Source organism: Lampris incognitus, chromosome 2, assembly GCF_029633865.1.
Source record: "Lampris incognitus isolate fLamInc1 chromosome 2, fLamInc1.hap2, whole genome shotgun sequence".
Classification (NCBI taxonomy): Eukaryota; Metazoa; Chordata; class Actinopteri; order Lampriformes; family Lampridae; genus Lampris; species Lampris incognitus.
This window is the reverse complement of record NC_079212.1, coordinates 31,339,912-31,355,972: the sequence shown is the minus strand read 5'-3', so window position 1 is coordinate 31,355,972 and position 16,061 is coordinate 31,339,912. Positions and strand designations below refer to the sequence as shown.

Here is a 16,061-nt window from a genome sequence, read left to right as displayed (position 1 = left end):
CAGTTTCCTGGTTACATTTAACCCCAGATACTTACAGCTGGAGGGACTCAATTTGAAAGGGATATCGGACTGACTGAGTTGTATTGCCAAAGCATTAATATGATAGCATTCACTCTTGGAAATATTTACTTTATAGCATGAAAATGACCGAAATCTCTGAAAACCAGAGAGAACTGCTGGTATAGAGTGGTTTGGATTTGAGACATACAACAGCAAATCATCAGCATAGAGTGAAAGCTTAAGTTCCACGCCCAAACGTGATATCCCAGTGAAAGTGGAAGAAGATATCAAAAAGACTGACGAGGGCTCTATTGCTAATGCAAAAAATAGGGGGGATAAGGGACAACCTTAAGAAGTGCCACGAGATAAGGTGGAAAACTGGATTGAATGTCATTGGTGGTGACACTAGCTTGTGGGGATATATAAAGGAGATGTATCCACGAAATAAATACATTTCCCAGCCCAAATTTACTTAATGCAGTAAACAAGTAATCCCATTCAACCCTGTCGAATGCTTTTTCAGCATGGATTGAGATTACTATTTCAGGGGTTGTTTAAGTTTTAGAATGGATAACATTTAAGAGGGTCTGGATATTATAGATCAGCTGGCGCAGTTTGCTCATCTGAGACAACATTTGGGAGAATATTTTCCAAGCGATGGGCCAAGGCCTTAGCAAGGATCTTAGTAGCCACATTTTTTAAGGAAAGAGTTCTGATGAGCAGCAGAGATTTGGGCCTTTGTCTTTTTTTAGAAGCAGACTTATGGAGGCTTGTCTTAAAGCTCACTACATATGCACTCTTTGTTCTCTGTTGTAACAATGTCTACAAACAGCTCTGAGTCAAAATACTCACCTTCCTCAACCATGTGTACATTTCGGTGCCCTGTTCTATTTGGAGTGTGCGTCTTGGATTTACATACTCTTGTAAAAGTGGTTGATTTTCTGCATTTTAAGCACTGTTTTCCCTTCGCTGGGCATTTGGTTTGCTTGTTGTGGTGCCCTCCACACGCACCACAGGCTTTGTTACACATCTTCTGGACTTCGCTTGGCCTGCTAACGCTAGCTTTGCTAATATTTTTCACTGTGCCTGACTTTGCAGCCTTACGGTGTGCTGCGTGAACTTCATGGCTCTGGTTAGCCATAGCTTTTAGCTGCACGCGTGCTAGTTCGTCTATATCGACTGCCTTATCCAGCATTAGCTCTGGTCCCTGACCATCTCGCCACTATTTGCATAGTCACAGTCCTTAACAAGCAGTTTGAGCTCTGTTACAAAGTGCTCAAATGACTCACCACTCCCCTGCGTCTTCTCGTGGAATTTGTACCTGGCGAAGATGGGGTCAGCTTTCGGCGTGATGTATGCTGAAAAAAAGTCGTAGTACGTGTTTAACACTTTAGCATCGTCCTACGTTAATGTCCAAGTATTACTTATGGCACTTCCTTTAGTCCCCGATCCACAGCAGGAGAAAACTGCATTTTTCCTCCTCCGTTTTTCTTTTGAGCGTGAGCTCGGCATGTCGTTTGAACCGCCGCCACGCACCAGGTAGGTTGGATGATTGATGTTTCTCAGTCTATCCGCGGGGTAGGGACACCGAAAACTTCCATGTTCGTTCTTTTTTTTTTCCAAGTGGTTCCGTAGTTTAACTACTTACTCTGACACCATGTTGTGACTGTCTAATAAAGAATAACGCCAGGTACACTCAGTTGTCTGTGAGTTTGATTCTCCTGCTCGTTTAATTTCGTCCTGCCAGTTATTCACTGACGTTGTAAACCGCATGGTCCCGTTAGCTTAACCACTTCCGCTACATCCGGTTAATGCATTATGGGTAATGTAGTTGTCGCCCCTTCACCCGGCAGTACTAAACATTCCAAAAATCAATGTTGCAACATGTTTGTTATTTTTGCATTATGTATCGCGATCTTAAATAGAATTAAAAAGGATTTACATAATCTCACCAGATACATGCAGCTCTAGCAATAAGTGTGATTTTAGAGAGGGAGATAAGGCAGATGTCCAAAAAGTCATTAAGTTAGACTAAATAATATTAGTTGTCAGATGTGCTTGAAAACTAGTCATAAAAAGGCAGACCTTACGAGATTTTGTTTTCTTTGTTTGCCCCCCCCCCCCCAGTTGTATCCGGCCAATTACCCCACTCTTCTGAGCTGTCCCGGTCGCTGCTTCACCCCCTCTGCTGATCCGGGGAGGGCTGCAGACTACCACATGTCTCCAGCCGCCTCTTTTCACCTGACCAGTGAGGAGTTTCGCCAGGGGGGACATAGCGCGTGGGAGGATCAAGCTATTTCCCCAAGTCAACATGACTGGCAGGACTAGGTGTAAATGTGTGTGTGTGTGTGTGTGTGTGTGTGTGTGTGTGTGGGCCCTGTGATGGCCTGGCGGCCTGTCCAGGGTGTCTCCCCGCCTGCCGCGCAATGACTGCTCGAATAAGCTCCAGCATCCCTACGATCCTGAGAGCAGGATAAGCGGTTTGGATAATGGATGGATGGATGACTGGCAGGCCCAACTTGCCTTACATTGCAATCTTTGCAATGTGACTAAAGCACGTATATATTGCAGTGTTGATAGGCTACATCATCCCCGCGACCCTGAGAGCAGGATAAGCGATTTGGATGATGGATGGATGGATGATTCTGAAACAATACACTGTTCAAGCCTAATGGGAATGTAAATAAATAAATGCATTGCATTGCATACACAAAAAGAAGGTAACTCTTAACTGTTGGTGTAACACATTTGGTGTCAGTGGCGGCTGGCCAGTACAGGGCGCTGGGGCGCCGCCCCCTTCAAATAGCAAGATATGAAAATCTACTTAAACATGTTAAATATAATTTAGTTGTATAATGCAAATAATTATGAAAGAAAAGTGTTTTTCAGTCTGTGGGCTCCTGTCAGCAGCCATTAAATATTGGCTCCAAATGGTATTTGGTTAATTTCTGTCTGAATACATGTACTTCCTGTGTGAGAGGTGCCGGCCAAACTATCTACTCATATATTTTCATAATGTGTGTGTGTGTGGTGTTAGTGTGTGTGTGTGTGTTAGTTAGTGTAGATAGCGGGACCAAAAACTAAAGCACTTATGATCCTAATTCTTTTTGGAGGTGGTAGGTATTGTTCCAGAGAGGACCAGAAAAATAGCAGAAAATTAAAATAATTATAATACTTATGCATAATTATGCAAAATATGCATTTTCTACAAATGGCTAAAAATCACTTTTCTCAGCATTTCAGATGATTCTGAGCATTTGGGGGGAGGGAGTTGGAGTGGGGGGTTTTTAGGGGCAGGGGGAAGGCGGGTAGTTGGCAGGATGAAGATTTAGACGGGTGGATAACCAAACCGCTACATTGTAGCGGGGTTCTTCTAGTACCTTATATAAGCCCTCAAACTTTGGCAAGCAGGTGACCTGAGGCTGCTGTCTGATTTGTTTCTTCAGATTTTCTATGGGGCACAGTTCTGCGCGCCCAAGACACTTTTGCTGCCACTTTTATTGGCAGTGAATTGGGTTTGATTGAGTTTAATGTTTTTTGATCTAATGTGATTGGGCAATTCTCGTGGCCGTCAATCATGTTGACACCCACCACTACACATCGTGTTGACTGTCAATCATCCATCGTGTACGAACCCTGATAAAATCTATAGGCTACATTGTCCTTCTTAATAAGTCTGTGACCGAGTGGCCATTAAAGCAGCTGTCAGGTGTGCTGCGCCAAGGTAACTTGCGCCCCCCCCCATTTTTTTTGTACCAGCCGCCAGTTTGGTGTAACACAACTAGTACCTTGAGTGGAGACAAAGTTTTGTCAGCATACAGTGTCTCAGGGAATAAACTTGTGACTGATTTAGAAAACCCAGCATGGAAACCACACACCCCACCAGGATCTCCACAATCTCGTTGGATAAACTGGTGATCCCATTCCCATTTCAGTAAACCGGACCAGTCGGTAGTGTCCGTTCCTAAGTACATAAGAAGATGGCATGGCAGAACCCATGACTCACTGCTCCCTCCTACACTGACTACACCTGCCTACACAGTAGTAGGTGGAAAGAGACAGAGACCTGCTCCAACGCAAACTAGTATGCCCTGCACACACTCTGCCCACAGACAAACTCAAGTACTGTGTGAACTGTTTGTTGGGAAATGCAAATACAAATAGGGCTGACAATTTATCGTTTTATTATCGGCATATCGATATACACATGTACAATAGTCGCATTACAAAGTGTGCCATGTAAGGCAAAATGGGCCCATCATTCATGCATTCATGTTGGGCTAAAACTCCCGATGCTTGAAAGAAAACATATAGGAACGTCCCCCTTTTTTTTTTACTACTCTTGAATAAATATATTCTAGTGCATCTGAGAAATAATATAATTTAGTCTGATTTATTGAATTCTTGGACAACTCCCTTGTTTCCCTCCATTAAATCGCTCAAATGACTGCTAGAACGGTAAATTCTTTGCAAATGGGTCTTTGAAAGTTAAAAGCTGAACATGAAATTATGCAAGACTTCTTTATACTTTAATTTTGCAATGGAAGTCGCAAAAAAACAAAAAAAACAAACAAACAAACAACAATAACGTGACAAGAACACGTATTGCCTGTCATCAATTTATCACAAGTGTAAAGCTAGGGATTAACGTGTTTTATTAGTAGTTTACACAAGCAAACGCGACCAGCGTCCACCAGTGGCGTTCATGACCAGAAGTTTAGTTTATTTTGTAGCCACGGGATAGTTTTAAAAAAAACCATTTTATCATTGTTTCTTAAATAGAAGAACGAGGATCTACGTTTTCCTATGATTTACACGGCAACATTTTAACCCATTGCTTTCAAAATCGGATTAGGCAGAAGAAGAAAAAATGTCCGCCTCGCATTCTCACGGCTCACAGCAGCGAAGTGGCACCGGAATGAGCACAACACCGTACACGACGCCGAGTCACACACACAAACAGCTGCACTGTCCGGTAAACTTCTCACCTACCTGTCCGAGACGCCTTCGTAATGCAGCTTTCTGGACGTCTATCATGTGCTGCTCGTCCAGGTGTTTGCTCCGTTCAGTCACGTTTCTGCTCACTCACCCACTTCCTCCTCCGTCCGCAGGGGCCTGTCATCTCCGCCCGCTGCCTCCCTACAGGTAGGCGTCAATCAATCACTGCATGGTGCTTCATTCCAAAATAAGTGATAAACACTCTTAACCTGTAAACTAATGAGCAGTTTGTTTACAAGATGCGAGTCTGTCGTTTTGGTCTACTGCGTTACTACTGCTTGGTTAAAAACAACAACAACAAAGAAAAACATGTACAGTGACCATAAAGTCCACTTAACTGCGGACCAACTTGTTCATTTTCTTGGCAAATGAGGTAAACAGGCCAGCAGTCGTCTTTTGGTGTTATATCACAACAGGATAATAATTGTAGGCGTAAAAAAAAAGTTGTCTATTCTACGTTACTGTACCTGCGGGTTTCGTCATTTGTCAATATTACGTTTGATTGTGACAACTCTCTGCCGCCCCCTGGTGCTCAGCAGCATACACTGCAGTCCATGAGAAACGTATCCATTATGCCATAAATTGTCCCGTAATGTTATGTATGGATGTATGAATACATCCATCTATGTACCCACCTATGTTTGATATACATTTTTCGTCATTCCCCATCACCTAGTTGATGGAGACAGTGAAAACACGTGGCACGCGTGTTTAGAGATTAAAGATTTATTATCTTAAATTTTGACAGTCTGAAAATATAGTTATACAATAATTAGCCCACATTCTATTCAAGCAAGGCTGAGAAATGTAATTTGACTTAATAAGGGAACAATGAAACAACAAAGATTACAGGGTTTACTATATACAGAGTTTATGCATAGAAAATCAAATGGCAATGATGCTTACGTAGTTTTTAATTTTAACATCAATATGGCATCCAATGAAATTAAATGAGTATTTCCAAATGATCGCTCAACAATGACTGTGTCTTGTGATAACGTGAGGTGTGCATTTGATAACGCTACACTTTCAAAAAATGTACCATTGATGCAGTAAACATACAACATATTTCTAAATATTTTGGGGGATGAATTTATAAACACATTCAGAAAGACACATCCGGCACGATTCTGATGGGGACAACATGGCGGCACACAGACTCAAGGCTCTCCGATGTTCTATGATAAAATTCCCAATATTTCCTACTTTAATCCCAGACTGATTGAACCACATCTACAGATGGATGAAACCAAGGCGATGAGGAAATCCGAGCATTAGTGAAAAAAGGACCACTTCTTTAAATTGACTGTTGTTTCTGGGAGCTCTGTGATGCGACACATTCTGATTTTTCTGGTTGAGATATGTACCCTGAACCACAGCCAGGTATAGAAGGAATCCCATGAAACAAGTCCTCATATTGTGGCGCAAATTAATGGCCATAATTGGTGGGATGTTGCAGCCAAAAGCATCAAACTGGGATTGAAATCACATTAATGCAAGGGGTAAGAGGCGAGCACTCAAACATATGTAGCATCATTGAAGGGGAAGACATTTTAGACTATTTGATTTTGCAGAGGAGAAGCTGTGGTAATGACTGTGTGTGTGGGTCTCTGGTAGACAAGAGAACAAACACTCTCTTCTGCGGGTAAGAAGATCTGCTCATCAATGATTCACCCCATTGGGTTAGTTGGACAAGGCCCGGAATAGGACACAAGACAAAGTGATGTTTTCTCTGCTTTTGCAATATTCAGTGCACAGATGAGATGTCAGGTGCAAGACAGTGCTCTCTGTGTGTATTTGCATTATATATAAAAAAAAAAAATCAAAAATAAGAGTTAGATTCAAATTAAAATTATTGTAGAATAGTTTTAACTTTTTAATGGTCTCTGAGTAAGAATGTTTATAAATGCTATGGACATTGTTTGACATGATTGTGAACCGTGGTTGAAATTTGTCTAACACAGCCCAAATGTGTTTAGTAAGATATCACAACATCCATGAGACACATTATTCAACACATGCACACAACATTCACGATCATAACAACTTAACATGTAGGATTTACATAGAAAACAAACCTGGGGTTTTCTGTCCAATGATAATAAATGAAATCATTTAAATTTGTATGGTTGTGTGATCTTTGCCTGATTTGAATCACAATATATTACTATTCTGCATATGCACAAAAATAAATTCCTCCTGGCCTCAGGAAACACAGATTACCTTGTACACTGACAACTTCTTGACAAGAGTTACAGTTCTGGCAGTCAGATGAAGCCATTTAGAAAATGCTGCTATTAGGTCAATACAAAAATCTCATTACTAGGTAAAGTACTTAACATGATATCCTTGGAGATAGTGATACGGTCTACGTACAGTGTGCATTAGCTGCTTCAGGCGGCAAGAAGCTGTTGCTGATTATGTTGATCAACATACCATCTCATAATTAAGAACATTTCACAATTGCTGTGGGTTTAGATTTCCTTTTCCCTATACTGGTAAATGTGGCTGAGAAAGGGAAAATATAAATGCAATCACATTTTCCCCCATGGCAAAATACAATTGCTCCCACACTAGCCATCTTTAATCTACCAGAAGCCTTTTTGAGTTAGTAAATCTTCTATGAACATCCACGTGAATAATGTCTATCAGTTAAAGTAAAGCAAAGAGTGCCAATAAAAGATCTGGTGCTAAGGATCATCTCCATATGCTTTAGATGAAAATAGCTTGAGCAAATGTCTTGAAAGTGGAAAGTAAGAGGGAGCTCATCTATTCAAATCTTCTAATCCAGTCCTTTTTGAATCTGACACTGCTACCGTTAACGCTAAGAGACCGACAGTTTGCCCCTGTGAGACATGGAAAATGGGGGGGACGGGGGGCTGGTTGGTTGCTCTGCTGTGTTTCAGGTTGAGTCGAGCTTCAGGGCCTGTGTGGACAAGGGCAACTGTAGCATGATGGTCCCGATTTTGGGGGGGGGGGGGGGGCAAGGCAAGGAAGAGGTACGGGGATGCGTGATGTGTTTTTGTCATGGGGCAGAGGGGTGGTGGGGTTGATGAGGGGTGGCCGAGCTCACTGTTTAGCAATGTCCCCTTTCTTCAGGATGATCTGCCGCTGCCACGGTGCCAACTTGGTCTCATCGTAGCCCAGGGTCCGTAGTCGATCCAGCTCATTCTTCTTCTCTGTCTCCTTGGCGTGCTTTACTTGCTCCTCCTCTTTCCTGGAGGTACCCGGGAGACAAGGGGCAGAGAATTAAAGTATTCTTATCCAACCAAAAAAAAAAAAGATAGTTTACAGAAATTCTCAGAAGGGGAAAAGCATGATCATCAGAATAAGTTACAATAAAAATAGTCTTAATCAACTCAAAATTGGCAAAAATTACTATTCGTTTTTCTACAGTTAATATACTTTATTTGCATTCGTCAGTAATACTATCACATATCGAAACATTATGGCCATTGCAACACATGTAATTTATTCCCATAACGGTCTGAAAACCTAATGCTTTAACGCTTCATGCCTTATGAAACATAAATAACAACAATTGGCCACTAGGTGGAACCCTTAACCTGAGATTAAGCCTCTTGTTGTTTGACTCCATAAGAAGAACAGCAACAGCAGACGACTCTCACAAATTGCAAAAATGTTTGGTCCAGAAACAAGAGATGATTTCACACTTAGGTAAAATGTTTTCTTCTTACCTTTTTTGCTCCCTGTCCAATCGAGAGGAGGAGAGAACACAGGAAGAAAAGTTTTAATAAAAGGATTAATCCACAAATTGTTAAAATCCCAGGATATTGAAAACAGTCCAAACAGGCATGACGTTTCCTAATATCAAATGAAATGGGAAAAAAAGAGGACTTAAGGTAGACAACTAGCCAGGTAGACACGGACCAAGAAACATACTTCAAATCAGATCCACAAAGAATCAACATAGCTATGCAACGCTAAGAACACAGTAAAACAAAACTAGAGATATAACGCTCCACGTTCTCCAAGACCCAACCCCAAACCAGTGGTCCCTACATGTGACGTCATCAGGAACCATGCCTGTGCACCGTTTCACTAAACGACACCTTTAGCCAGCGAGAGCGACCTGGTGTTCGGCTGAAATGGAAATCTGCATAAACATGGCTGTTAACGGTCGGCATGGCAAACGGTTGGACACTGCTGCCTTGCATCTCATAAAACGACTTCAAGTCATAAACCACGATTTGATTAATGTGGTCGCACCCATTGTCATCCATCTGAATTACTAATACTCATCCCTTGATTAAGAGTGCCAAGTTAAAAAATACTTTTGCAAACATGGTTAAAAGAATCTCTAAAAAACGTGTCGACTTACACGAAGGCTGGACAAACTGATGGAGAATTAAAGTTAGCATAACTTGGTAGGCAGACGCGCGTGACGGAGACAAGCTACCCACAGTGCACCTCTGCAGGTGTGTAATAAACACAGGCAGACTGCGGAGAAGACACCAACACACACAGCAGCGCCTTGACGCGACTTACTTCTCGTCTTCTATTTTCTTCTTCATGATGTCTCTCCTCCAGGCTGGCATGGACGCCAGGCGTGCGGCCTCTTCCTCGGCCTGTAGGGGGCGGTTGGGGTGTAAGGTGGGTTGGGGGAGGGGCGGGGTCAAGTTGAGTGACAGAGAGAGGAGCCAGTGACGGCCAGATAAACGTCATTACCGTACACTAACCCCACCGTCTCATTTTGAACGGCATCAGCCCCTTTTTACAAAGGTCCTCAATTCTTCTTTCAAATGAAAACAGGGTTTCTGCAAATTCTATCAAGCTGAGTTTACTACGTTTAAAGACCTTTTAAAAATTAGTTAGTTGAAAACAGTTGGGGAGCCATCATAGCAAAGGTCTGCACATAGCTGATTTCTCACAAGAGAAAAAAAAACAGTACTTGCTATCTTTAACGATCTGAATGTATTGATTAGAAGCTTTAGATTTGGATGACTAATTAAGGCGACCCCAGTCTTTTTCCTGGGCCTGCAGACATCCTGTGAAGTCAGTCCTCATTCAAAACAGTTTTTTTCTAATTGTTAATACAAGTATAGAGTAAGAATTAAAAACCTACTAATGTTCTCTCACAGATTGAATAAATTGTTCCTGAAAGTCAAATTATTTTCGGGCAAGACTAACCTGAATAACACTGGCCTGACCACTCGATCATTTCCAACTTCGACCACTTCTCTCTAATAAACTAATCATCAGTCTGTACTGACATGGAGCTGCAGGATGGGCTGAAGGTCAGAGAGACCATTCTATGATGGAACGTTCGCAAGCTCAACACATGCGTGGATGCACACACTCAACACAAACACACACACACCTACATCATCTGATGTGGGTGCTATTTGTGTGTGTGGATATTTACCTCCTTTTTCTCCCCAATTGTACTTGGCCAATTATCCCACTTTTCCAGGCTGTCCTGCTCGCTGCTCCACCCCCTCTGCTGATCCGGGGAGGGCTGCAGACTACAAGTTCTTTTCGCCTGACAGTGAGGAGTTTCGCCAGGGGGACGTAGTGTGTGGAAGGATCACGCTATTCCCCCCAGTTCCGCCTCCCCCCGAACAGACACCCCGGCCGACCAGAGGAGGTGCTAGTGCAGCGACCAGAGCACATACCCACATCCGGCTTCCCACCCGCAGACATGGCCAATTGTGACTGTAGGGACGCCCGACCAAGCCAGAGGTAACATGGAGATTCGAACCGGTGATCCCCGTGTTGGTAGGCAACGGAATAGACCGCTACACTACCCGGATGCCTTCTGTTGTGGGTGTCTTTTCAGTGTCTTAGCAGGACACAGGCACCTTGCTAGCTTTGCATTAGGGTTAGTGATAGAACAATGATAATGTTTCTGTGTATCAGCAGAAACATGTTTGTGGAAAACCCACTGGTAAACTTCAAAATCTCTTCTCTGGTTCCTCAAACCTGAACAAGGCCGTTGCCTCTGGATAGAATTTGTAGTTCTAGTTATTCAGAGCACATGAAACTTCAACGATCCCCATGGAGAAATCATGCTTTCACAGCTGCAGAGAATTACAATATAGAAAGCCCAAAACAAATACAGGGTCCTGAATGTACTGATATGAGACAAAATCACACCAATGAATACATTTCAACTGCTACACCTTCACAACGTAATGATTCAGCATCAGATTTATGAGCTAAAGTGAATGTCCTCTTGTTGATCACTGGTTGTAATTCTCTCTCTCTCTCGCTCTCTCTCTCTCCATATACATACGTATATGGAGCTATTCTGTAGCTATTCACCTGCAAGAGACAATACGAGTAGAAACCTTTGTTTTGGATAAGATGTACATTAACAGGGTATTTGTAGGAGCTTTATATATGCTGTCAGTGCTGCATGAGATTTATTTGAATAGTGTACAGAACAGAACAAAGTACAAGAAAGTATTTACTATAACCTATAGTGCTGAGAGCATCTCCCATGCATCAGATTCCCATTTTCCTGTGCACATACAGTCAAAGGATTGGGTTTAGACAAACAACGATAGTGGAAAAGTAATTAAGGGAACAACTAATAGTGTGTGCGCTAAAGTATGCACTTAAAACAGTAAACACGACTCACAATAGACAGTCTGCCGTTGTTTCATTCAAATGACATGCTGCCTTTTAAAATGGTCAAGACACAGCCTGACACACACACACACACACACTAGCCGGATCCATCCCTCCACTTTTAGGCGGTAATTGGAGGTGGAACAGGCAAAGAGAGGAAGAGTGAGAGAATATATATATATATATATATATATATATATATATATATATATATATATATATATATATATATATATATATAAGACTTTGGTAAAAGAAACACTCAACGATAGGAAAAGTGCTCAACAAATAAGGAGCAAAATAATCCAGTGATTCAAGTAAATTCTTTATGAGACAGTATAAGCCTGTTTCGTGCCATAAGCAATCATCAGCTGATATATCTATATATGTCCAGGGTGTCTCCCCGCCTGCCGCCCAATGACTGCTGGAATAGGCTCCAGCATCCCCACGACCCTGAGAGCAGGATAAGCGGTTAAGACAATGGATGGATATATACTATACATAGAGTTTTTCTCCCGAAACCCCTGAAACCATATGAGACCAGAAGCAAATATATATATCAACACAGATACAGGGAAAAAAAGTTTTAATACATTGCAGTACAGGCCTGTTTTGTGCGTCCGTCGCGCACTTGTCAGCTGCTAATCATCAGCTGCTAATCATCATATATATATATATATATAGATATATATACACTACCGTTCAAAAGTTTGGGATCACATTGAAATGTCCATATTTTTGAAGGAAAAGCACTGTACTTTTCAATGAAGATAACTTTAAACTAGTCTTAACTTTAAAGAAATACACTCTATACATTGCTAATGTGGTAAATGACTATTCTAGCTGCAAATGTCTGGTTTTTGGTGCAATATCTACATAGGTGTATAGAGGCCCATTTCAAGCAACTATCACTCCAGTGTTCTAATGGTACAATGTGTTTGCTCATTGGCTCAGAAGGCTAATTGATTATTAGAAAACCCTTGTGCAATCATGTTCACACATCTGAAAACAGTTTAGCTCGTTACAGAAGCTACAAAACTGACCTTCCTTTGAGCAGATTGAGTTTCTGGAGCATCACATTTGTGGGGTCAATTAAACGCTCAAAATGGCCAGAAAAAGAGAACTTTCATCTGAAACTCGACAGTCTATTCTTGTTCTTAGAAATGAAGGCTATTCCATGCGAGAAATTGCTAAGAAATTGAAGATTTCCTACACCGGTGTGTACTACTCCCTTCAGAGGACAGCACAAACAGGCTCTAACCAGAGTAGAAAAAGAAGTGGGAGGCCGCGTTGCACAACTGAGCAAGAAGATAAGTACATTAGAGTCTCTAGTTTGAGAAACAGACGCCTCACAGGTCCCCAACTGGCATCTTCATTAAATAGTACCCGCAAAACACCAGTGTCAACATCTACAGTGAAGAGGCGGCTGCGGGATTCTGGGCTTCAGGGCAGAGTGGCAAAGAAAAAGCCATATCTGAGACTGACCAATAAAAGAAAAAGATTAAGATGGGCAAAAGATCACAGACATTGGACAGAGGAAGACTGGAAAAAAGTGTTGTGGACGGATGAATCCAAGTTTGAGGTGTTTGGATCACAAAGAAGAACGTTTGTGAGACGCAGAACAAATGAAAAGATGCTGGAAGAATGCCTGACGCCATCTGTTAAGCATGGTGGAGGTAATGTGATGGTCTGGGGTTGCTTTGGTGCTGGTAAGGTGGGAGATTTGTACAGGGTAAAAGGGATTCTGAATAAGGAAGGCTATCACTCCATTTTGCAACGCCATGCCATACCCAGTGGACAGCGCTTGATTGGAGCCAATTTCATCCTACAACAGGACAATGACCCTAAACACACCTCCAAATTGTGCAAGAACTATTTAGAGCAGAAGCAGGCAGCTGGTATTCTATCGGTAATGGAGTGGCCAGCGCAGTCACCAGATCTGAACCCCATTGAGCTGTTGTGGGAGCAGCTTGACCGTATGGTATGCAAGAAGTGCCCATCCAACCAATCCAACTTGCGGGAGCTGCTTCTGGAAGCGTGGGGTGCAATTTCTCCAGATTACCTCAACAAATTAACAGCTAGAATGCCAAAGGTCTGCAATGCTGTAATTGCTGCAAATGGAGGATTCTTTGACGAAAGCAAAGTTTGATGTAAAAAAAATCTTATTTCAAATACAAATCATTATTTCTAACCTTGTCAATGTCTTGACTCTATTTTCTATTCATTTCACAACATATGGTGGTGAATAAGTGTGACTTTTCATGGAAAACACAAAATTGTTTGGGTGATCCCAAACTTTTGAACGGTAGTGTATATATATATAGGGAGAGAGAGAGAGAGAGAGAGAGAGAGAGAGAGAGAGAGAGAGAGAGGAGCTATGTTGGATTGTTCGTCTTTGCCTGACCAGCTAAGTTACCCTTTGCATTCCTCTTACCAAAGCCTTTCACTTGTTCTGGTAACCTTATCTACACATCAAAATTTGAATGATTCCCCTGGGAATTACACAACAGTAATAAATAAGTAACATCAATCAATCAATCAATCAATCATCCATCAATCTATCCATCTCTTTCAGTTAATAAATTTAATTGGTCAGATGTGAGTGATTCCTTAGGTTTCTGTCATCTTTGGGTTCATATAAATAATATAATAGATCTCTTTCTTTTTTTCCTTTATAATGGGCCACACATGAGACCAGAAGCATAAAGCCAACACATAAAACATTTACAACCATTATATAGTGCTGGCAGATTTAACAAAATAAATTATTTAGTCTGCCAACCTCTCTATTTTAACTGTGAATAGATTACTTTTAAATGCAAAACTCAACATTTGAAATTGTGTTCAGTCAAATGCAGAAATGACGTGTAGGTTGACAAGCTAGCGTTTCAGATTGGTGCTAAAGTACTCGTTTTTGTGAGGAAGGCTAGCAATGCTAATATATTTTTCTTGGGCAACAAAGTCCCAAATTTCTCCTTTGTGTTGTAATGGAAAAACAAAACTGACTGAAATTTAAAATGTCAAGGTTTCTCCTCAAGGGTTATCAGTCAGCTGCTGTGACCTATATAATAACTTATTTTGTACTTAAAAAAAAATTAACATCCTCTAATAGTTTGGAATCCAGAGTTCTCAGTTGCCATATAACATGTCACTAAAGAATAATTCCTTCGCAAATTTGACACAATAAGAAATAAAGAGAAATTATCCAATTCTGTCTTGGATTTGAGTTACTTCATAGTGTAATCTATAAGATTGCCAACATCTTAAATGAGATGGCATGATAAGGAGAGGATGCAAAAACGCTAATAGACTGATATCAAAGCAAACAGAAAGACAGTCTAACTTCTGAATCGCATTTAACAAAGAGTATTCCATTCAGGTGGTGCTTCTATCCAAAATACCTTACATGACCATAAATGCACACAATTTTACCAACCCCACTGTGACCTGAATGTTTCAGACTGGCTGTGACAGTATAATGCCATGATTATTATACTGATTGTAAAGCCCTTGGTGACAACCTTGTGATTTTGGGTTACACAAATAAGCTAGACTTGACTTATAGGAGTACTGTGATGTCATCAGCACACATACATACATATATACATACATACTACTGTGGAAATTGCAACATGTGGCTTTTGCAAAATGGAAAAGGCAGGAGCAACAGATTTCTGCCTTTTACAAATCTAATAACTTTTTCTGTCAGTATGTCAAATGGGGCACCTGGGCTTAAACTAAAAACAAAAACACTCCAAATGAACACAGACCAAAAGCCAACTGGCCTCACTAATGATACCTGTCTGACTTGCGTTAAACCTTTGGACCAGATATGTATGACTCATGTTATACTTGGAATCATATTTATTATTGTTCTGAAATTCATATGTTATTGCCATGGGTTTAGGCAGCTCAGCCTAGATTTGGAGGAAATGAGCCTAGAAAAGGTTTGTTTGGAATCCAGTGATGGTGAAACAGCCCAAGGCTTTAGTGGTTGGTGGAATCACTGATTTAGACTGATTAGTTTTTAGCTTTTAAGTTTTTTTTCTCCCAGAAATATTGTTTGTATGGACACAGAGAGACAGACACATAGATGGATAAATACATTCACATTTGGCAGAATCATTTATCTGAAGTGACTTACCACAGAGTCAGAAATTAGCCGATATATCTGTGTGTCAACCTACAGACATCTTAGATTACTGAATAGTAAGAGTGCATGGGATATCAAATGTAATTAGTGTGGGTGTGTAATACGTAGATCACCAATAGTGAGAAAGATAATAGCAAGGGACTGAAATAACAACTTAGCTGGACAAAAGATAGATAGACTGATGGATGGATTGACATGCCATTGGGGTGTGTGTGTGTATGTGTGTGTGTGACTTAATTAATTGTAAAGCGCTTTGAGTGGCTGTTGCAACTAGAAAAGTGCTATATAAAATACAACTTGATTGATTGAACTGTCT

At 41.1% G+C, this 16,061-nt stretch overlaps 2 protein-coding genes across 3 annotated transcripts in view; both read right to left on the bottom strand.

Moving 5' to 3' along the window:
- Positions 1-5,060, bottom strand: part of arhgef16 (Rho guanine nucleotide exchange factor (GEF) 16) — a 44,722-nt gene extending 39,662 nt beyond the window's left edge. Inside the window, exons 1-2 of one of the 2 annotated variants that reach the window (XM_056273016.1) lie at positions 4,993-5,033; positions 1,290-1,358 (exon numbers count right to left, since the gene is read on the bottom strand). The gene's annotated coding sequence lies outside the window, so the exon portion shown is untranslated. Of the gene's footprint in view, positions 1-1,289; positions 1,359-4,992 lie in introns of both variants that reach the window. The other variant, XM_056273017.1, reaches the window with a different exon arrangement.
- Positions 5,061-5,730: 670 nt separating this feature from the next.
- The window catches only part of espn (espin), a 64,339-nt gene continuing 54,008 nt past the window's right edge, over positions 5,731-16,061 (bottom strand). Inside the window, exons 12-13 of the mRNA XM_056274182.1 lie at positions 9,508-9,587; positions 5,731-8,215 (exon numbers count right to left, since the gene is read on the bottom strand). Of these exons, the coding sequence (XP_056130157.1) occupies positions 8,068-8,215; positions 9,508-9,587 (228 nt within the window). The 3' untranslated portion in view covers positions 5,731-8,067. The remainder of the gene's footprint in view (positions 8,216-9,507; positions 9,588-16,061) is intronic.